This window comes from Misgurnus anguillicaudatus, chromosome 7 (assembly GCF_027580225.2).
Source record: "Misgurnus anguillicaudatus chromosome 7, ASM2758022v2, whole genome shotgun sequence".
NCBI lineage: Eukaryota > Metazoa > Chordata > Actinopteri > Cypriniformes > Cobitidae > Misgurnus > Misgurnus anguillicaudatus.
The window spans coordinates 36,863,459-36,887,386 of NC_073343.2; the positions used below are offsets into that span (position 1 = coordinate 36,863,459).

The 23,928-nt window shown below is 36.5% G+C and overlaps 3 protein-coding genes across 6 annotated transcripts in view; 2 read left to right on the top strand and 1 right to left on the bottom strand.

The window, feature by feature from the left end:
- zfyve19 (zinc finger, FYVE domain containing 19) lies at positions 1 to 23,635 on the bottom strand. Of its 3 annotated transcripts, none has more exons than XM_055172976.2 (12): positions 23,580 to 23,635; positions 3,667 to 3,731; positions 3,468 to 3,589; positions 3,331 to 3,387; positions 3,092 to 3,255; positions 2,863 to 3,005; positions 2,675 to 2,780; positions 2,258 to 2,470; positions 1,280 to 1,356; positions 846 to 947; positions 590 to 762; positions 1 to 360 (listed from the first exon to the last, which is right to left on the bottom strand). In XM_055172976.2, the coding sequence occupies exons 2-12, from the start codon at positions 3,718 to 3,720 to the stop codon at positions 279 to 281; spliced, it is 1,293 nt and encodes a 430-aa protein (XP_055028951.2). In that variant the 5' UTR covers positions 3,721 to 3,731; positions 23,580 to 23,635; the 3' UTR covers positions 1 to 278. The 3 variants fall into 3 exon arrangements, with proteins under 3 accessions (XP_055028951.2, XP_055028953.2, XP_055028954.2); XM_055172978.2 differs by lacking the exon at positions 23,580 to 23,635 and adding an exon at positions 3,893 to 3,959; XM_055172979.2 differs by lacking the exon at positions 23,580 to 23,635 and having other exon boundaries at positions 3,331 to 3,384; positions 3,667 to 4,006.
- Positions 4,610 to 8,399, top strand: bub1bb (BUB1 mitotic checkpoint serine/threonine kinase Bb). The gene is made up of 9 exons (XM_055172981.2): positions 4,610 to 4,769; positions 5,047 to 5,207; positions 5,284 to 5,343; positions 5,444 to 5,588; positions 5,664 to 5,860; positions 6,330 to 6,505; positions 6,654 to 6,838; positions 7,016 to 7,113; positions 7,877 to 8,399. The coding sequence occupies exons 2-9, from the start codon at positions 5,068 to 5,070 to the stop codon at positions 8,121 to 8,123; spliced, it is 1,248 nt and encodes a 415-aa protein (XP_055028956.1). The 5' UTR covers positions 4,610 to 4,769; positions 5,047 to 5,067; the 3' UTR covers positions 8,124 to 8,399.
- The window catches only part of LOC129418047 (serine/threonine-protein kinase PAK 6), a 21,461-nt gene continuing 10,608 nt past the window's right edge, over positions 13,076 to 23,928 (top strand). Inside the window, exons 1-2 of one of the 2 annotated variants that reach the window (XM_055172968.2) lie at positions 13,076 to 13,487; positions 23,500 to 23,712. In XM_055172968.2, the coding sequence (XP_055028943.2) occupies positions 23,509 to 23,712 (204 nt within the window). In that variant the 5' untranslated portion in view covers positions 13,076 to 13,487; positions 23,500 to 23,508. Of the gene's footprint in view, positions 13,488 to 23,486; positions 23,713 to 23,928 lie in introns of both variants that reach the window. The other variant, XM_055172967.2, reaches the window with a different exon arrangement.

Sequence of the window (23,928 nt, forward strand, 5' to 3'; positions counted from 1 at the left end):
TCACATGACCTGCTTCACTTAAAGTCTTTATTGACATTTTAAACATCCAGTTTTGATTATTGACCAATGAGAGTCTAAACTAAAGCTGTATGAGCACTTATTTCTGTTAGACTTTTAGTATTTTCAGATTATTTTGACTTTAAAGTCCTGTTTGACACGGTCTCATAAATTAGAGATATATTTTTAGGTAACATACAGTATTTTCTGTCTTTTTTTCAGAGTTTCCTACAGTAGTTTTGTAAATAACATAGTCATCTTAAATATACATTCATTAAAAATCATGTTTTTCTCTTGGCTTTCTGAGGTGCAGTATACGTAGATCTGTGATGATCTTTTCTGTCATATTCGTCATGACCTTCCCTATGGTTTAATAAAGGAATAAATTACAATAATAAATATTACTTTTTGTATGAAATACATGTAAAAAACTCAGTGAAAAACACACTGTTGGTTCACACACACACACTGTAATTTTATACATTTATATAATGTTATACAGGTTTCATACTTCACTACAAGTGCCACAAACAGCAACTGAGCAAACAACATTAATAACAGCAAGAGAAAAATGACTCTGATGTAAACGTACCTGAAGCAGCGTGTGCAGTACAGATCTCCATCACATGTGTGGCATCGGAGGGTGGCATCATGGTTACAGATGCAGCACCATGGCAACTCTTCATCATCTTCATCTTCATCATTTAAGAGCAGAGACTGTGAGGCTGCAGTGCGTGGTTTGGGTTTAGATGACTGCAATGAACTCTGGGACAGATGTAAATAAAGAACGCATCATTTAGCAACGGTTAATGCTGAATATGAAACGTGTGTGTTTGTAGACGTGTTACCGGTTTCCTGTTAGACGGGTTGTTCTCTGTGTTTGTCGGGCCCGTCAGTTCAGGTGGGATGTTGTAACCGCTGGCCTCATCAAGAGCTGCTTCCTCTGACATCTAAATGTATGAAGCACAAAACTGTTGATAAACAGCCATACAGCGGCCTCTTGTGGTTTGTGTGGGAATTACAGAAAGGTTACTCATTATACTCAAGTAAAGGAAACTATAAAATGACACAAAAATTAAAAAATGTTGTTACAAATGTGATCACACATTTTGCTGGCATTTGATAACCAATAATCAGAAATTTGGAAATTTGGAAATCCAACTCACATGTTGTATGTGTTTTAACCTGTAAAACCTATGTCATCAGAAACGTACATACATTCAGTCCAGATATTTGTCTATAATGGCTTGTTGGACAAACGTATCATTTGTATGTCTCATACCCTTTTCAGGACTCTGTTGATGGCCTCTTCCTCATTCTCCTCATCACTTTCTGCCTGCTGGAGGTCTGCCATTCGGACTGAACATACACAGACAATCTTGTGATGTTAGGAATCACGCAAAACACAAACAACTTTATATTCAATATAATGATATTCGATACACATTATGTAGGGGTGAGCGGTGCACAAACTAACACGGGGTTAATCGTAACACGGCTACTTTACATATTTCTACAGGGCCGATCAATCTGCTTTTGGTTAGGATGTTTAGATAAAGGATGATGGATGGATGAATGTGTGGATATCTATCTATTATAGGCAAATATATAAACAATATCCACCTTTAGTATATAGACAGAATTTGATTGAATTATTTGTGTTTAAACTAAATTTTCTAGCAGGTGTAACAACAAACTCTCTGTTTCTTACAATGAACCTCACTTCACTTATGGGGTAAGTTGTCACATTTGCACTCCTGTCACCTACGATGTAATTGTATGATAACGGTAGATCACACAAACAAACTTTAAGTGTTCATTTGTAGCAGAGATGTGTGTGTTGATTGTGTAAATAAATGATTAATCAAACTTAAATATTTTTTGCATGATAGAGCCTTTGTGCTGCGCTCTCCTATACTGCATTGTATGAAACTCAATAATATTCAGTTTGAAATTATGTAGCGTGGGATTTCATTCAATCATGAAAAATGGGCACGTTGTATTCTTGGTTAATTTTATTTTCCCCAAACCCATGGCCTAGATTTCTTCAGCAAAAAGAAAAATGGTTTCATAGGCAAAGAAAGTTATACGTTTTTTGATGAACGTTTATGAGATTTTTTTAATAATGTGAACTGATGATTAATGTACACCAAGACCAGGAACTTTTTTATTATAGATGTAGGAAAGAATGCTGAACTCATATCAGTGTGGTTGTAATTAAACAATGATCAGAGCAGCAGTGTTTGTGTGTCTATATTACCCTGATCTGGGTCTCGTCCCTGCAGTACAGCGAGTCTCTTAGCCATCTCAAGCATCTGATCCTGGTTCTGTTTATCTCTCTGTAGTTCCTTCACGGCTTCCTCCAGCATGCGAGTTTTCTCCGCCTCCAACTGTTTGACTGACAGCTCCGCGTCATCTACATTCTCATTCATGTTCCAGCCCTCTTGCTTATTAAGGTCATTTAAGGGTTCATCTGTGATAAGCAAAATATTTTAAGACTTCACCATTATTTCATCTCGGACAGCTGCAAGTGTCTTATTTAAAAGACCATAATAAACCAATTACACAAATGAAACAAAAACGTTCATTCACATACTGTATATTAATGTAGAAATAAAATCAGGTATTAAACTCACTCAAGTAAAAGAACATTTAGCCAATATATCTATGAAAGTACCGTCTGAAGGCTGATGCTGGTTGTCAATAGCAACTTCATCTGTCATCTGTTTGAATAAATCATTGGCCTGTTCTGTCTGAGTTCTGCTGTCAGGCGGCTGATGGACCTACAAACATCCACATCATCTACAGTGAAATTCATGACCAATCTCATAAGAAATATTTCAAGTAAAGATGATTTTGGATTACAGGACGTGGGGTTTGAGAGGGTGCTGCTCGGCCCTGTAAGGCAGCCAGACGGTCCTCCATCTCTTGAGCAGATGGCACGGGCTGAACCGGCACTTTTAACGCTGCGAGACGAGACTCCAGCTCTTTGTCTGATGGTATGGATTCTGCCAGGACATACAGATGATCTCTATTGCTATCATTGTAATTCATTAGCATGTATACATTGACGTTCAGTTCAAGCAGTTCTTACTGGGTTTGGTTTCTTCTTTCAGCTTTTGAAGTCTTTGTGCAATGACCAGGTCCTCTTTACTGAGACCTTGGGTTGAAATAAGACCTACAGGAGTCACCTTAACACTTCCGGGTCTGGACGTCGGCTTCTGTTGAGTCTGTTTGGCTTCAAAAGCAGCTACACGTCTGTATTACACAACATTGAAATGTTATTCCGGTATACACAAGTGCATTTCTCATGTGATGGTTACATGTTCTTACTTTTTATAGTTTTCTGGTGGGGACCATTTGCCGGCATCACTCTGGTTACTTGTACTGCTGTAAGTTACACACAAATAATGAGCTGTGATTGTGAAGTGATTATATGAACAGTGTTGAGTTGTGTTTGGCTTTCAGACCTTGTTAAGTTTCCATAACACTTTTTGCAGACCTTCTGCTGGATGTTTCCACATTTTGGCACTGAAGCGTTGAAGGTCAGACATCCAGAGCAGAAAGAATGACCACAGTTCTTACAACCCAACTGCAAACATGATACAAAACCGAGTCAAACACGTTCATTTCAAATAGTTCACGTAAACAATATTTAAAGGAGCAAACCTCTTTTCTGAAGAGAGTAAATTTTGAGGCACAGCCGTAACAACGATGATCCATGATGAAATTCTCTAGGAAACAGATGATGTTCGCCTAAATGCACTTTTATGTGTCCACGATTTAAGATTAAATATATTTATTTCCTAATATCATAAATTAGTAACGTCTTATAACTCGACACTCTATTTGTTTTATACACATGGTTGTTATAATCATATAAAAGCAGATTTACTCTATGTTGACAGTTCAGATACACTCCATTCAAGTTTATCATCAAAAACATCTAAACACCGGAAACACGGCGAGAAGTGGGATTGTGGGAAATGTAGTCGTTACGCATAGAGTTTGAAAAAAGTATTTTGAGTCGATCGATGCAAGGTGTATATAGTGTAATTACAGATGCCTATTAAAAGAAAAAAATGCTTTTTTAAATAAATAATGATAAACAAATGCTAAATATTAAATGCGTATAATTGCAACGCAATAGAAAAACTTAATCTCCCAGCATGCATCACGGCACGGGTATATGCTCACGCTGTCACTAAATAAAAAATAAATAAAATGTAAAAATATTTTAATTATGCCTTAAGTAACACAGAAACAGTTATGCATGTAAAAACAATAATAAATACAATAATAATTATATTTTTTTTTGCCGTTTCTCAATCCGAACACTGCAGCCTTCGAATGTCGCATTTGCAGGCTGCATACGTCATCGAGACTGTCTTATTTCAGACTATTAACAATTATAACGTTGACTATTAATTTTAATAAATTGTTGTAATATGTTTACAATTTGCGAATGTATGTTCAGTTATCTTAAATAAATAAACCAGGTTTGATGACGTATGCCACCTCCGGAGGCTGCAGCCTTTGGATTGAGCAACGGCTATTGGGTCACGTGAATGTCTCATCCAATAGGAATCGCTTTGGCGCGCTTCCGGTTTATGTTTAAACGTATCGAGCTGCGCACCAACAAGATCAACAGACAAGAGAATCGTTCCCAGACGCGTATTTTTTTGTTATAAAATTAACTCCGTTTTGTACATTTATACTCTGTATAAAGTCAGCCACTGTCGGCAATACTCGCCTAGCACCTGTGGGTAAAAGTAAGTTGTAACTTAAAGTTTTCTTTGTAACTTACTTTAAGTACCGCGTGTTGTGTTTTGCAGATTGTTAAGGTTGCTCATGCATGTGTTTCTGTCACTAACAGTGCATTTAAATTACAGTAGTGTTTTAAACTGGACCTAAAGGACTTCAATGTGTTAAATTTTTAATTTATTTAAATGTCTATCAAAAAGTGGCATTGTATTCTTTGAAGTGCTTTGATGACGTAAACAGCGATTCTCCCAAGCATGATTCTGATTGTGTTCCTTCTCTGATTAGATCTGATCAGCAACAGCAGGTATGGCAGAGTGCGATGCTGAATGGGAATTATGTAAGGAAAACATTCAGCCCCTCAGACAGGGTCGGGCAATATCTGCCCTGCATCAGGCTCTGTCTCAACAACAAGAGGGGAACAACACATCCCTCAATCAGAAGAAACAGTGAGTGACGTTTCATCTCAACACACCCACATTACAACATTATATATATTTAATAATGTTTTCTTTTCTGTTTCAGAGCATTTGAGTCTGAGCTGCGTCTGTATGATGGCGAGGACCCTCTTGATGTCTGGGTCAGGTGAGGATGCAGCATAAAATCAAAGTGGTTTATTTACTTACTAGTCTCTCATTACTCCTACAGTGAACATAAAAATATAAATGTTGTCATTTTTTTACAGGTACATAAAATGGACGCAACAGACGTACCCTCAGGGAGGCAAAGAGAGTAATTTCTCTGTACTTCTTGAAAGAGCGGTGATGCGTTTCACAGATGACAAAAAATATCACAATGATATTCGCTATGTGGAACTCTGGATTGAATTTGTGAGTGATAATCCTGTTATATCTGCACACATATTAATATACTTAAATTAATAATGTTCGTTTCCATGTTTTTAGGCAGAGGGTTGCTCTGATCCGATGGACGTCTACCGCTACATGCAAGCTCAAGGAATTGGAACGATGCAGGCCGCTCTTTACATCGCTTGGTCTGAAGAGTACGAGAAGAGGGGAAATGTAAAGATGGCTGATAGCATCTTTCAGAACGGTCTCAGATGTGGCGCCGAACCTTTAGATAAACTCCAAGCATTTCACAGGTGTAAGATCTATCCAATGAATCATGAATTTGTCTTACATGCGCCACCTTGAACATGACATCATCACTAATCCCTTTTCTTCAATGACCACATTTACATGCACCCTCATAATGCGATTATAATAGGATTTTGTAAATATTGCAATTATATTTTACCTCATGTGAACATAATACTTATATGAAAATAATGCGATTAAGCTCATAATCAAGCAAGCAAGTATAATTGTATTAAAACAGGTGGCGTACGCCATTATTAATCGCAGTATGCAACTATGTTAACATTTTAGTTGCATTAACTGAAGTGTGCGTGTGTCAAGCACCTAATAATCTGGTTATTGGTGTACATGTAAATGTAGTCAGTGTCTTTCCTCTAACCACTAGTCAAACTATTATTCACAATCCAAACAATAACCGATGCATAAAATTAGCATTTTGGAGGTCACATAATAAAAATGTTTGTTGATCTCCAGAGCTCTGCAGGCCCGTGTGTGCAGACAGATGATGTCATCCATGACTGACCCGCAGAAGGATGATGATGATGATGAAGCAACTGCAGAACCTCAGCGATCATCACTGACTGAGCTGAAGGCCAGAGGAAAGAAGAAAGCAGTCGTTCCCATCAATAGAGTCAACGCCTCTGTTGGTTGTGAGTATAAACCAATTACAACTTTGAACTGTTTTGATCCACTTCAAATGTTGACTGGTGTATTGAATGCGTATCTCAAAAGACCTCATGAAGTCATGAGTGGAGATGGAGGAATATAAAATAAAATACTCTTTGCTTTGTGACGCAGATGCACGCGGGTTGCAGTTAAAACAGCCGTTGGCTCCAAAACAGAACAGTCGTCTGGCGATATTTGATGAGAACAAAACTCAAGAACCTGAAGCACAAGAACCTAAACTAGAGATCTGGACAGCGCCACCTAAAGCCAGAGCCAAAGAAAACGAACAGAAGCCTGAGAAATGGACCAATGTAAAGGTACGAGTCTGCCTTCAGTAGTCAAAAACTTGTTTAACCTGTTGGTCCAACTCGTTTAAAGAGAGTGTCTTGGGGCAGTTTAAGGAGAACTGAAACCACAACACAAGCGTGAAGCAGTTATCTATCAGATCAACATTTGTTGTTGTGTGGTAAATACTGTTGTGTCTTTAATTCCAGTTTCCCCTGAAGTCGAGATCTGGGCTCAGTGTTGCGGTTCCACCTCCCGTCCCGACATTCCAGCCGTTTGTGGAGGAGGACGATCAGCCGCCCGCTGTGTGAGTTTCATCACTATTGCCCTTGTATAATCTTTTCTCTAATAAATGTCCCGCTGTACAGATTTCTATCATTTGCTTCATTTTTTTTACTTTTGTAATGTGACATTTTCTGGTTCATGTGAATCATCAGGTGGAGAAATGAAGCTTCTCAACGAATCAATTGAACCAATTGCTTTGAAAAATGATTCAGTGTTTCGAAGTGCATGAACGCATACATATGGCACCATCTGCTGGTGAAAACGTTGCAACAAGATCTCAGTCCAAACATTTTACACTTTTTTACAAAAATGTTTTTTAAGAAAAAAATTTTTTCAACTTAATTTAGCCATTAAGTAAAATTGTATTCAGTTTATTTAGGGCAAACAGATCATTAAACTCTTAACTTTCTTTTTAATTTTATGCACATGTTTGTCATTAAATCTGTTGACAAAGAAAAATTAGGAAAATGGTAGTTTTATTAGTCAGAAGGATGAATGTTATGAACTTGCATAATAAAACTGACCCAAGTTCACCTAACCATAAGACACTGGTCAATGGGTTCACTTTGTGATCAACTCCCCCTAGTGGTGAACCACCAAATTTTCAAAACGCTTTGAAACAACGTAATAAAGCCTCATTTGCTTAAAGTTTGAAACACGCCACTGATTCAAGCAAAAGATTTATAAATGTTTCGAGAAGCAGTGTTTTGAAATGGCTCATTGGGTGCTCTCGTGAATTCAGTGTGTGCTCGCTTTTCTCACTTCTTCATTTGTCTGTTTTCCAGAACCCCGTGTAAGATCAACCCGGCGGTGAACTCGGTGCTGTCGGCCCGTAAGCCCTGTAAAGTGGCGCAGACGCCTCTTAAGATGCTGCAGGAGAGGCCGCGGCCTGCGCAGACGGAGGAAGGAAAGAGCTGTGAACAGAGTATGTACTGCAAAGAGCTGCTGTACAGCGGAGTGACTGAGTTCTGCTTCGAGGAGCTGCGTGCTGAGAGATACAGACAAAAACTAAAACACACAGGAACAGACTAGTTAAAATACCCAATGCTATGTCTAGGTAGGCAGCTAGAATGGTTTTAAAATAAAGTCAGTATTTGTTTTAGATGTTTACTGTTACTGTTTTTGTAAATACTTTTTTTATGCACGTGTTTTGTAACATCTGATCACTTTTTTATCAGTCTGAGCATGCAGTGGACCTTAATCACTCCCTTTCGTTTTTTATTAGGAAGAAAAGCATTTGTAAATATTGTGATTTGCATATTAGGTTTGTTGAATCAATCTTCAATAAATGCAGCTCATTTCATCATGTTTAGTGATGTAGTTTCTTGTATTTGCATGTCACATAACATCACATCACTTGATAGGGAGTTTAATTGCACTACGTCACAAGATTCAACAGCAGGAATATCTCATCATGTGAGGAGGAGACAGGTCGATGTATGGATTCAATGATTTTCACATGATTATCAGTTTATGATAAGCATTCTCTAGGTTATCTGAGAAAAAAGAAATGCACAAATTGAAAATGTGTTGTTTAGATTCACTCAAGTTAGGTTTGTCAACAAACTCCTCTTCAGTATTTTTGTTGCCTGCTTCATGAATGGTCAGGCCAAATTTATAAATGTGATCATTAAAAAGTGATTTGTCAATCTACTTAAAGTTTATTTATTATTAGTCATTTGTCAAAACTTCACTCGTAGGAGAGTTGAACAATTCTTTGCTCAAAGATATGAGTATTTGGAGGAACTCCCACTCCTTCCAATGCAACTCATACATGCAATGAGTTTTAACCCACATAATAAATTACATGACACCCCCCCCCCACGGTCACATGACGTTCACTTAACACTGCTCCTACAACGCTATTTTCTCCATCACAAGCCATGAGTGACAATGTAAAAATTCAAGGACTGGTGTAGTGCGTTTACAGACCAGCAGGTGATTCAGATGAGTTTAAAGGTGGTCATCTCTAAAAGCCAAACTTTGCTGATTTATTATCTACTTTGGTTCAGTTTATAGACGTGCAGACTCTCATGTGATGAGTTTCTAAGTTTTAAATGACTTTAAAAAGTAAACCCCAGAGAAACTTAAAGCCAAAGAAATCGTAAGATTCTGTAAGTTTATAAAACAAAAGAATAATGAGCTTCTATAATTTAATAATTGATCTTAAAATGTTGAGCCGTCCTTATTTAAAAACACCTTATACTAACGTATCTTAACCTCTCCCTACATAATTTATTTTATAAAACACTGTTGAAACGTCTATTCTGGAGGCTTAGACTTTTCCAACGATATATAGTTTGTAGTGATAGATTAAACTTTATATCAACAATATTGATGCAAACTTAACACACTCTTGTTTTCTTGTAAGGTATGTTTGTAAAAACTACTTAAAGGGATACCCTACTGAAAAATCCAGCGAAGACCAGCATACGCTTGTAGCTGGTTTTAGCTGGTTTAAAGGTGGCAGTAGCTGGTCCTCCTAGCAAAACTGGTCAAGCTGGTGGGTCATCTGGTCTTCCAGCCTGACGAGCTAAGTCCAGCTAGACCAGCTTAAAAAGTGACCAAAACACAGCTAGACCAGCAAAAACCAAGCTGGGAGACCTCACAAGCTTATGCTAGTTTTAGCTGTTTTTTCACCCCAAAATGAAAATTTAGTCACATTTTTTTGATCCTCGTTTTTCTAAACCTGCATGAATTTCTTTTTTCTGATGAACAAACAAGAAGATATTTTAATAAATGATTGGCTTCCATAGTAAGAATAACAAATATATTCATCATTTATCACAAGACTTCCAAAATATTTGTTTTCCTACTATGAAAGTCAATGGTTACAATCAGCTGTGTGTTTACCATCATTTCTCAAACGATCTTCTTGTGTTCAAAAGATCTTTTGTGTTCATTAAAATAAAAAACTCATAAAGGTTTAGAACAACACGAGGATGAGAAAATGATGACAGAATCTCTTTAAAGCGCCACTATGTAAGACTGGCTCATGGCTCCCCTGTGTGGTTAAAAAGCACAATTATCTGTTATTATCGGTGTTGGAAATCTGGTGTTTTATAGGTAGGGCAATACATGTGAATTTGGTGAATGCAGATCCATGTTAAGCGAACAGGTAAAGTAGCCCGTAAGCAGGGGCGTTGCACAAGATCTCGGGCCCTATGCATAGACAGTCCTGATGGGCCCCCATGCCCCACCCCTATAATATATTCCAGACTTTCAAGGGCCCTCTCTTTCTTTGGGGCCCTGGTAATCAGAACTGGTTTTACCCCCAGTCCGACACCCCTGCCCGTAAGTTAAGTAGCGGGTCTGTGTGCTCCTATCTGAAAACACAACTTACAGAGTTTGCTTGTAGCCGCTTGGGTTGCGTTAGCAGAACTTGTCCAGTTACGAGATGTATATGAGCTACCACTGAAATCATTAAAATAAAATATTATGGGGCGGTTTCCCAGACAGGGTTTAGGTTAATCCAGGACTAGGCCGTATTTATATTAGGTCATTTAAGAAGTTTTTACAAACAAACAAAAAACACTACAGGTGTGCATCTTGAGACAAAACAATGTCACAGCTATATGTTAAAATTAGTTTTTAAATTAAAGCAGCTCAAACATGCATTTTAGTTTGGGACTAACATTATTTTAAGGTCAAAAAAGTGTTGCTTTAAATGTCCTAATATAACTGAGGCCTAGTTCTGGATCAACCTAAACCAGTAGCAGGTGCTTCAAAAGGGTTTATGATAAAAGAGACGCTCACGTTTACAAAATACTTGCAAGACATTCACTTAACAGTAAACTCTGATAACACGAGAGATTAAGTGCTAAAAAGCCCCGAAATGAAACTAATAATAAAATAATGTTTTGCTTCTTGCAACAGACTAAAAGACTTAAACATTTCCAGGCTATAACTCTATTGTCATTGTAAGCTCAGACTCATGTTTTTTTGCTTTGAAATCAGATTTCTGCATGATGAAGCCAAAATTCTGCACAGATGCCAGATCAGCTGAAAGCTTGAGTTTAGTGTTTCAGTGAATGCAGGACATCGTTGACTTCTGTTAATATGCTAAAGACAAACTCAAAAGCCAACTGGAGGGACATTGTTGTGAAACAAACGTACAACTCCTCCCAGTTCTGATGTCTTTGTTTCTAAGTGCTTATAATTCAGAATAACAAAAGCTTTGATGGAGGATAATTCAGATTCAACACAGAGACAGCCGAGGAACTGACTGGAGTTCAGTGGGTTTATGTGGGCCAATTTTCTATGTAATTTAGGCAAACATACACAGAAGGTATAAACACACGGGAGGTCATCTGCTTTAGTCTTTATAACGCATTGAAATGCAAATGTTCTTAAATTAAAATGCCACGTGGTTAAGATGAATGACTCTGAAGTATTGATTATTATTGTTGGCTTCTTGATTTGACTGTGAAAAAATAACATGGTAGATAGTTTAGCACACTTACTCCTGTAGCTGAATTAATAAGATTATTGTGTTTGCTTCATGTAGGTTTTGTGTTTGCTTCATACTGATGATGTACTGTAAACCACCTTGGCTTAAACACATGAATAAATGTCTTTAAAAAAAAACTGTTTTCTTCAAATGTACATGCATTTCAAATCCAAACAAAAAACATAAATTAATAGATCAATTTAAAACAGAAAACTACTCATGGAAACCTAAAAAATGACTTTCTTACTTAATATTTTTCTCTTGCTTTAAAGGGGCCATGGCATGAAAATCTGACTTTTTCTATGATTGTGCTATATGCTATGATTGGGTCCCCAGTGCTCCTATCAACCTAGAAAATGTTAAAAAGATCAACCCAATAACTTAGTTTTGGTAAACCATTCTCTACAAGCGCATGAAAAAGTAGGTTGTTGAAATTTGGCTCTCCTTGTGATGTCATAAGGAGCTCTTATTATAATAATACCACCCCTTAATCTGCACTATCCAACCACAACACTGACATTTAGTGCAGAGAAAAGCACAATTCAGTTTTAATTGCAACAAACCACCATCATTGTGATCAGTGTTTGAATTTCATCAGCTCATTTGCATTTTAAAGGACACACCCAAAACGGCACATTTTTGCACACACCTACAAAGTGGCAATTTTAACATGTTATAAAAAATTATTTATATGGTATTTTGAGCTAAAACTTCACATATGTGCTCTGGGGACACCAAAGATTTATTTGACATCTGAAAAAAGTCTTGTGCCATGGCCCCCTTAAGTAGAAATATCTAAAAATGATCTAGTTTTTAGACACAAAATGTAAGTGAATTGTTTGCATAAAACAAACAAAAAAATCTGCCAATGGGGTAACCAAAAATCTTAAACTTTTTTACTAAACATTGAATATTTATTTATTTATTTTTTGCTCATTTTATGCAGAAATTCACTTAATTTTTTTGTCTAAAAACTAGACTTATTTTCTTAGGTCATTTTTCTCATCAAGAAAATACATTAAGATGTTTAGATATTTGTGTTTAAAACAAGATAAAAATACTAAGAATTTTTTTGCAGTGAAGTTATAGGTGCATTTGTAAGTTACTTTGGACAAGAAAATAAATAAATGTAAGTTTAATGTAAATATAGTATACATTAACATCACAAATATAACAGTTAAATGTTAGTAAAACAATAGTAAAACGATAGTGAAGAAACCATGAACAATGGGCAAGATATTTGATGATGTGTACAGTGACTGCTGTTATTTCAGGGCTCATAGTTTACCTGCCTATAATGTCATCATCTCATTAATTATTCATGAACTGACCAGTTTATCAGCGCATGACACCTCACGGCCGATACCTGCCGTCTCAGATCACTTGCTCACGTGGAAACACTTCACCACGGCGACAGAGGGGGTGTGAACCGTCTCCTAGGTGATGCCTTCCTTTGCCATTTCTCTGATACACAACACACACACCTCGTGCTCAAAGTGTCTCTGCAAAGACAACCCACAGGAGAGAGAGAGCGAGAGAGAGAGAGAGAGAGAGAGAGAGAGAGAGAGAGAGAGAGAGAGAGAGAGAGAGAGAGTCATATACACACACACAGAAGGGAAGGGGAGGGCATCAGTCTGTTCTCATCTCCTCTAGATGTGGATTGTATCTTGTTTTCAACATGGCATCACAGCAGCATGGATATCAAGCTCTTCTGGGAGATCAGATGGGCTTTAAGCAGAACGTGTCATCTTCATCAAAGCACCTCTGAGATGGCCGTGCATGCGTGCAGCTGCAGGCAAAAATGCATCAGGCTCTCTCAAGCAAACGGCAGCCTGCAGTGGGAGGTTGATTGAGTGTGTATGTGTGCATGTGTGTGCGCGCTCGTGTGTGTGTGTTAATTCAGACCCACAAAGCCCGGCAGGAGAGGATCGCCACACAACGGCAAGGTAAGAAAATCTACATTTTGCGGCGTGCATGCAATCGATGCTCCCCCGCTTTAATGGTTACTAGGGAGGATGGCAGATAGAAGCAGATAATGAGGCTGATGTCCTGATGGGCTGCTTGGCTTTGTGTTGCATTAGGAGAGAGAGAGAGAGATGGTGGGTGATGGGGGAAAACTGATGCACAGAGAGCACAATAACACAGAATGAAAAGGCAGATGAAAAGGTAAAACCTTTGAAGGACTGCGGTGATGTGGAAACGCTTTACTTTCCCCCACCCAACCCCACCTCTCTCTCTCTCTCTCTCCACCCATCTTTATTGAGGCCACGTTAAGGTGAGACATCAGATCCTGGAGGTTGGATGAAGCACCTCTCATGGTAAATGTTTTGATGTGAACGTCCACATGGGTTATCTTCAGTTTAGATCTGGGTCGGTTGTCTCTGACACACTGTGTTTGTCTCTGGTCATATGCACACATTCATGTGAATGGATCGTATAAGACAGCTTTGCAAATGACAGAAACATCTAAAGTCATGTTGCAGACGTGTCTACAGATATCTTTTCTAAAGATGGTGTTTGTCTAGGTGAGCATTACTGTGATTTATGGTGTTTTAAGTGTTTGTTTTGATGTTAAACCTCGAGGAATACAATTGTGGTGTGGATGCATCTGTACTATTGACTTACATGATACTTGAAATAACAGGAGAAGTTAACTTTACTATGACTACCCTAGCAACACCGTGGCAACCATGCAAATACCCTAGAAACCACATACGACACCCTGACAAACAGCTATTAGAGCCCAACGACTTCTGCACTTTAAAACATTCAATTTTCTTAAAATAATGTGAAATAGTTTGCTCCCCTCATTTATCACAGGCTTATTTATATGTCAGAGACACATTTGCTGTGATAGTAAAAATTTCTTTGATAAAACTGCAATGGTCAGTGAGTCCACTCCACACATTGTCTTAATATATAATAAAAGTATGTAATAGTATGCATGGTTGTCACATGATGCATTATGCATTTCCAAATCAGTAAGTGCTGTCATTCAATTTTGTCATCGTGAGATGAAATAATGCATCAAGAGTATTCATACTACATAATTAAGTAGTAAGCAAGCGATACTAAACAGCCATACTATTCAACCACAAGTCTTATTTTCTGCACTTGAAAACATTACATTTTCTTAAAATAATGTGAAATAGTTTGCTTTCCTCATTCATCACAGGTTTATTTATATGTCAGAGACAAGTTTGCTGTGATAGTACAAATGTCTGAGTAATTTATGTGAGTCACATTTGCATGCAAAACTAGTTGTCAGGCATCAAAGTTGCTTGTTATAACAAGGTCAAGAACATTGTGCTTAAAGAAGCTGTTTATTAAACTAAACCAACAGCTAATATTACAATTTTCCACTCAGTTAAAAATCCAAATAGGAGTTTCTGATAAAGAGCTAAATATTATGAGCTAAAACATTTCTCTGACAACAAACGATCTCTAAGCTCTAAGCTAATACTATAGTGCTAAAAGACAACCTTGACTAAACTAGCATGATCTCTTATGCTAACACAGCATCTACATACAATAATACTCTGTAAGGATTGAGAGTTTTAGTAATTTTCAAGTCTTTCACATCACTCATGCTCACAGATATGACAAATGATCCTGTTTTTTACACGCTAAACATGAACAGGGAAAAGGGGTTTTGTTATGGGACAAAATCCAAACAATCCAAAGGGAATAAGGTGGTAGAAAGAAATAAAAACAAAGAACGACATGCACATTAAGGGCTAGAGATGGCAAACAGCCACATAATATATCATGATTTGGATTTTGGCACAAGCAAAAACCAGATTCCCAACTGGAGCTATGCATCTTTAAGCAGATTTACTGACTGTGAAATGATTTGACCATTTATGCCCTAATGCAATGCATGAAATTAAGTCTTTACTTCTGTAATGTGACATTTTAAAGCAAAGCAGGTCATTGATTTTATCTATCATCTGTGCAATAAAACTGGACATGATTTATATATTAACGTATTGACAGTCTGGATTAAATATTTAGTTATTATTAAGAATTTGATCAGAACTCTAATGTTTGCTTTAGCATCCACCTTACACCATCACTGAACATAACACATACAGGTACTTGCTTTTGGCTATAAACTATATTCGGAGACATCTAGAAACACATCAATGCTGAGAATTCTTGTTTTTTAAATTATTAAATTGATGCAAGTCTAACAATGTGGTAACACATAAAGCCATACAGGGCAAATGTTGAAACTTTGTAGCTGATGGGGTTAGGTAAAAAAATGTAATCATGGCCCCTTCATAGGAAAGTGATGTTTAGCCTCTTAAGATGCTAAGCACATCAACAGATCAAACCCCAGAGAGTCTTAGTGCTTTGCATGTTTATCTGCTGAGAGTTAAAGAGTATTTAAGACAGAAGCCCTCAACGTCTTTGATTAAACTTCAATGGGCTGTGAGTCCAACAGAGCAATATGTCTGAATAAATACATTAGCTTAATATATAATAATAGTCAAATGTAATAGTATGCAATGCATTGTTGTCACATGACCTCACTATAGCATGATGCATTTCTAAATCAGCAAGTGCTGTCATTCAATTTTATCATCGTGAGATGATATAAAGTATCAAGAGTATACATACTACATACTTCAATAGTAAGCAAGCGATACTAAACAGCCATACCCTTCTTCAAACATGAGTGTTATTTTCTGCAAAACAGATTTACCCCTAATGCCACTGTATTAACACCACAAATATTTGTGTAAATGCTGGGATAAAAATATATGAATTTACAAAGACATGCAATAAAATATTAATTTAGTCCGCTTTACAACCATCTACACAGAACATGGCAAACTGATTGTGTTTATAGTTGGATATCTGTATTGCTGCAATGATATCTATGTTAACACAAACATTATAACTTAGTTTATTTAATAAGAAAAAAGAATGAATCCTTAAACACAAATCTCACATTTAATAATGACTTCAATATCAAACTCAAAGTCAATTTTAAGATGATTTACATGCAAGAGATATCAAATCCAAGTTTGAGAGGTCAGACAACCTTCACTCCATGATTACAAAAGTACTCGTGATTGATGTGCTTGGTTTGGACTTTTCATCCCTCACACTTAACAAGATGTGTGATGTTGAGGGAGTAATAATTGTTAATGACAACATGACTCATTATTTAGCAGTCAGATGTCAAAATGTGATCAAAATAAAGCTGTCAATGAAAGAGATTAACAACAATTCTCTATGTGGATAGTTTGCACAAAATGAATGTGAAAGGATTCATCAATATCGCTTGCTGACAGACAGATGGTGGTGATTCTAACGCTTTAATAAATTATTAAACATTTATCAAGTAAAGCTATTATCCTGCCCGCTCATCCAGTGTATGTTATAATGAGATATTGTGTGACAGACATTAAATGATCGCTCTCTTTAGGTGCTTAAACAAGCAGAGCATCTTTATACAGTTTATAATCTAAAACTATAGCTGCTGATCTCTGGAGATTCTGTCATGTTCAGTAATTATATTACAGAGTTTGCCAAACTGCCTGCGGATTGCAAGGTGAATATGCATTTCTCAGAAGCAAAGATTGATGTGTAGATACCATCTATAGTCTACAAGCAACCTAATCTAGTGTCAGTGTTGAATAAATCAGATATCAAGAGTCAAAAAGGCAAAAAGTAAACACACAGGTAATATAATAGTAGGGTTGAGTCGGCACAAACTAACACGGGGTTAATTATAACACAGCTACTTTATATATTTTTACAGGGCTGAGCAATTTGTGCTTTTGGTCTTTTTCTCTTACTTTCAGAAGATAAAGATGAAAAGTTTGGATGTGTTTTGGTTAAGATATTGAACAACAAGCTTTTGGAGGCATGAAAGTAAATTTCTTCATCTTATGTTTTTTTTTATTTCTGAGTTGGGTGTGTAAGTACGGAGCCCCTAAGGGGAAATGGAGCAAAACTTAAATAAAGTTTAGTTTCGCGTGCGCATGTGAAACTATCGCGTTTATATTCGCCCACGCACGTGAAACTATCGCACACGCATGCACATGAAACTATCGTGCGCGTACGTGAAACTATCGCGAGCGCACGTGAAAGCAAAAGTTTCATGTGCGCACGCGAAAGTTTCACGTGAGCACGCGAAACTTAACTTAAAAAAAAAATTCTGCACATGAAGGTTTCATGTGAGCATATGAAACTAAACATTAGATTTTTTTACTCCAATGTCACTCATTGGCTCAGTAGTGTCCTGCTCTTCCCTATATATGTTCATAAAATACTTCCAATTCAAATCTGCTTAATCCTGGCCTCAGGTCATTCAAAGATACCAAATTGTTGGCAGAATCAATTAAAATTCTAATAAAAAAAATTGCAGTTTTGCATCTGCAGTTTATACATTTCGAATTGCGCTATTTTGTTCAAGAAATATAATCCTAAATATATATACTTGTTACATACATAAAAACAACCCATATTTGTAAAGCCCTCATGAGTGTGTCAAACATCATTCTTGTGTTTTTAGTCCTCAAAGCCTAAATCTGATAAACTAAAAATGTTGGGTTGTTTTAACTCATGGGTGAATATTGGACCAACCTTTGGGTCATGAATAAACTTTTGTAAGGTTGTTGTTGTTACCCAACCCATAGAATATAAATCTAAGTGTGTTGAAACTGCCCAACATAGATTTATAACCATGGTTGGATCTTTCCAATACTTACCCAACCATGGATTAAACCAACCCAGCATTTTTAGAGCATATGGCATTAGCAGATACTTTCATCACACACATTCAGTCTGCGCATGATTTTCTTCGTTCTTTTCTGACAGAGAGGATTAGCTCGAGTGCCGGCCCCACAGAGAAGCGCCTGACACAAATATTGCATAAATTGTGAGCGCTCGTCCAAAATTGGATCAGTGAAGAGGCGTGTTTTCAGTTGAGAGCTGTATGTAACACTGTTTACATAAATTAATAAAATACTCCTCCAAAACCAACAGCAGCGCTGCTGATACCATAAACCTGAAATTATGTACACACACAACCCTTCTGCAATTGACTGACATTTACTCCTGAGTCAAAGTAAGAATATGCAGCTCTATGTTGATAATATGATGCAATATGTTTGGACAAATTTGACACAAAGTTTGAGTCAAAAACAGGAGAATGCATCATATCTCTTTATTTTATATTGGGTACAAAAAAGCCCTGTGGTCATAATGTGTCCTCACAGAAAGCTTATCAACATAACTATAGGAGTTATCTTCATGATAATGGATTATTTTACCTGAGGGCAACACAAATGGACCAATAATGGACCCTTGTGGAACACTTCAGGTTTCCTGTTCTCGCAAGCACAAACTCCAGTATGAAATGTTTCCCTGCATGGCAGCAAGTAAAACCCAAATCCAAAGTTCTTTTAAGACAAAAATGTGACTTACAAAAATGTTGCCATTGTTTTGATTCAGTGAATATATATGCATTAAAGATACTGCCTTTAGTTAATACGTTGTGCAGTAGAGATGCTTCGATCGATCGCCTGCCGATCACCGCATGTATTGACTTTTGTCATCATAGGGCTCCTGAATGCAGGTGCAATTTGAGAGATTTTTACACAGTGCAAGCAACCCATTGCTCATGTGCATCCTGCAGATTTGGATTTCTCTCTTTGCCTTTACAGAGATATGTGTATTTTCTGAGAGGACGTGCTCCAGTCCTAACATGCAGCATGACACATCTTCACATCCCCATCAAACAGCATACAGCACATTTATCACAAACATTGCATCTGCATGCTGAAACTTTGTTATTTGCATGCATTACATTTTTTTGACAGTTTAAATATTTATTTTACTCGCAGCTGCTCTTGTCCGCGGCATGTACACTCGATGCACGAACACAGACACAGCCTGTCATTCAGTACGAGTACAGAGAAAAGATCTCTCTCAGGTCTTAAAGCTACAGTAACCTAATCTCTCAATAATATTAAAGAGAAAATCCCTCTCTGCTCATGACTGAAGAACTGTTATACTTTATAAGAATGCATCTATATTTCCTTCATACAATGAAGACTGTGCAGGGTTTGATTTTTTCATAACTTTTAACAGGCATAAGCCTTTTTAAAGACATATTAAATTGCTCTTTGTAGAATGAATATTTGTTGTGCTTATTTATTTGATTCTCTAATAAAACAATAATATACCTGGTTAAATAACATAAAGGCAACATCTGTGCTATTACTTTCTAGAAAAAAAAAGAGTTAACACTTACAGTCATTAAAGAGTGCACATATTAGCTTGAAGAATCAGTAGCGAGCATTGGTATTGGCCGATCATGACGACAAGAAACTGGCACTTGGTATCGGCTGCAAAAATCCTGATCTGAGCTTCCTATTGTGCATCATTCAAACGGAAATTTCCTTTAAATGAAAGTTTAGTCGAGGTCAGTGTCAGTGCAAACGATGCTCGTATCAAATGCTGTCATCGTATCAAATCTAGATTAAATGCTGTGACAGTGAAAACAGATTAGTCTTTTTGAAAGCTGATATTGCAGTATTTAAATGGATTATGATCCTCATGGGATAAATGTCCTGGAGAACCTTAAAATAGATAAATAAATGCAGATATTTTTGTAGCGGAGATTAACAGATGATGGTAGGTTTACAACTTTAACAAATACGGTTAAGAAGTAGATCAATACTGAAATCCAATTTCCCATTAACACCACAGCATGTTTTTAAGGCTAAATAAGATTACAGCTCATAAGAGTTTTACAGGTCAGGAATGTCAAGATGAAGATGTGTGTGTGTGTGTTTTCGAAATTCATTCATCAATACTTTGACATTGATGTACATATATTCATTTAAAATTCAGTCCATTTATATCCAAGAATTATAATAATACAAATCAACCAAAGATAAGAAATCTGTCAAAAGCTGATAACTCAAAAATGTGATGCTGGCCAAGGTTTAGGAGAGACAGTTTTGCTTCGGTTACGTGACCATGTCCTTAAAAAACTCAAATCAACAGAGACCCACTGTAATCTGCCATGTTGCATAAATCATGATATGATGTTGAAGATTCGTGACATGCCTGTTTTAAAGATCAGTCTGATAGATGAAGGTTCTGGGTTCAGTAACACACACAGATCAATAGTTTCCTCAGCATGAAAACAGAAACAGATACTCGTGTCGTCTACAGAAGGCTTTACTCCCAAAGGACAGCTAGTTGAGAAGGTATTTATTGTTCTTGTCAGTTTGTTATTGTTCATGTAATTGAAGGACTGTGACTGCAAGTCCTATATACTAACAGACAGAGATGAAGTGGAAAACAAAGATCAGATCTCTTTAGTCTTGGGAGAATTATTAAGGTGATTTGTTGGAGTTTATTTGACTTATGCATATCTGAACAGAATCTGATCTCATCTAAAACATAAAGATCTCTTTTAAACATGAAGCAGAAATGGTCTCTATTAATGCTTATTGATAGGAGATTCAACAAAGATCTTGTTCATTTCCGTCTATGGAAAAATCTAATTCAGTGCCATAAATATTTGGGAAAAAATTAATTTGCAAAAATAAATATGCAAAAAATATTCATTTGAAAAAAAAAATTAAAGAAAAAGGAGAGCATTGATATGGTCATAACGTATATTGAGTTATGCCATGATGTCTCTGTCAGATGCAATCGAAGAGTTCAGATGCAAAATCCTCTAAGTGCGTCTGATATGTTTTCATGTAAATCACATTTTTTATCAGACTCTTAATGCATTCTGCCAACAAAATGGTATTTCTGAATGGCCTGAGGCCGGATTTAAGCGGATTTGAAACGAAGATATTTCATGAACGTATTTAAATATGTGCCAAGAGCATCCGGTTAATCCCATACAGCAAAAAATACATTTCTCTGGTCAATTTTTTTTTTTTAATATATGCTAAATACATTTTGTAGAAAGAAAAGCTTGAGTAAATATATTTTTGAATTCAAAAATATATTAAGTTTTAACCTTCATATATGAGAATATATTAAAAAACATATTTCAGTGGCAACAAATACATTCCTCATTTTACAACCAATACAGCAAAATATATAAGTTTATATAAAATGTATAAAGTATAAGTATGAAATCATAGGTATGTATAAAATATAAAATTATAAGTAAGTTTTTGCAGGTGAAAATATATTTAAGTTTAATCTTTTGTGATGTTTACAAAGTTTTTCTTCCAATACGACAAATATTTTTTGGCCATATTTTGTATATTTGAAATATATTTAAAATTATATTTAAAAATATATATATATATACTTTTGCTGTACTCTCATTTTTGACGAAGGTGGCGTTTAGTGGCTTTTGCAGACTTATTGTGAGCCCTTTGAGATTCATTTTGGTTTACTTAAACAGGGTATGGTTTTGGTTTTGAAGAGAACTTTTGTGTGAGAGAAGTCAAACGTATGGCCCATTTCTTCACCCACAACAAGACAAGAAAATAAATGTTCTCTCTCTCTCTCTGTCTCTTCTGCCTGTACTGATATTCTTTTGTGGTAAAGTTGTTTTGCATTAAATTGAACTACTGATTTAGATTGAACAGGGCTGTTATCTAACTATAGACCGTCAGAGGACTTTTGACATTGGCTGAGACAGAGAAAACTGGAGGTTGAAAAAGTTTTCTTGATCTTTTAAAATAACTGAGTTTAAAGTACAAGGAAACTATTCAGATTTGAGAATACAGATCATTTTTTATTTGACATGAAGACTCAGAGAGATTGGGAGAGAGTTCATTGTGTGTTATTAGCAGATTGATGGGGGTGAGTGTTTTTTTGGGTCTTTTATCAAGCTAATGCACTTTGACCTAAAGGCACGAGCCACAAGCATTCAGTGTTCACTGTCTGTCATTTAAAGGGCAGACAGAATGAGTAAGCTGTAATTGAGCAGAGATACTTCACTTTACACAGAGGCATCTGAAAGCCTGCCGACAGCGATGCTCTCAAGCTTTAAACAGTCTTCAATGCTTGTAAAAGAAAGATCAGACCAAAGATGTCAAAGAGAAACAATGCTTTCTTCTGATTAAAAACGCTGACAGTAAGCCAGTAGATAAATGTGCAGGATTTTCTATTTTTAGAACAAAGATGACGTGATTTCCCCATTGCACTGAAGCGGCCAGGTTTAGTTAAATTTAGTGTAACTGAATCACAGAAAGGACAACAAAAGTAAAACAATAAACCTGCTGACTCAACTTGAATTAAATCATCCTGTTGCTTTAAAGGAGTTAAGTTTTATTAACACAAAGTGTCAAGTTAAATGCAAAAATAAGTCTTTAGGGATTAAAATGTTGCGATGCAAAACTCATCCGTGACTCCCAGAATGCATTGCATCATGAATATATTATACAGCTGAACTGTCATATTCTCTGTTTTTATTTTTGCTGCTGCTTTTGTTGTGCATTTTTAGTAGCTTGTTTTGTTCAGTTGTTTTCTGAATGGATTGTTGATTGTCATCACTGTTAAGTTTTGTATGATGATTGTTGACATGTGTGTTAGTAAAAACTAAAAGCTTTACCTTATCCCAGTACTTATCATGCATTGAAGTGATCAAAATAACAACTGCATTTGCTTTTAACAGACCAACATTTATCCAAATCATTTATTTCTCACTATTACTCGCTCCCTGTCACATCTTGATTTTATTACAGCCAGTTGAGTGTCACAAAAGCAGACAACTTCATTAATTAATGACAGTATTTTATCCCCATTTGTATCCATATTCTTTGAAATACATTGGAATACCAAAAATTATATGGTATATGAAAATGATTATCATTCAAATCTATCTGATAACATCACCACCACACTGCTTTTTGTCGTATGCAGAATTATGGCATATAATGGAATAATGTATAAATTCCTATCTATATCTCCTTTAAAATAATTTCTCATGTGTTTTTAAGGTCCCTGCTGTAGAATCTGACAATGTTTCGCAAGAAGAAGAAAAAGAGGCCGGAAATTTCAGCACCGAAAAACTTTGAGCATCGTGTTCATACCTCTTTTGATGCCAAGCGAGGGGTCTTTGTCGGCCTTCCTACACAATGGCAGAGTTTAATAGAGAACCTCCGCAGACCCAAACCGATGGTGGACCCATCCCGAATAACACCAGTGGAGCTCAAACCAAAGAAGGTACCAACTGCACACATCATGACACTGATGGATCCATCTCTGAAATGGAGAACATCATATATGAGGCTATACGATTTACACTGCATTCAAGTTATACACTTTTTTAGCCACTTGAATGAGTTAATGGCTCTCAGAAGCACTGTCACATTGTTTTTTTTAACAAAGGAAGCAAAGATTTATAACCCCAAACAGCAACATTTAAAAATGGCGCATGCA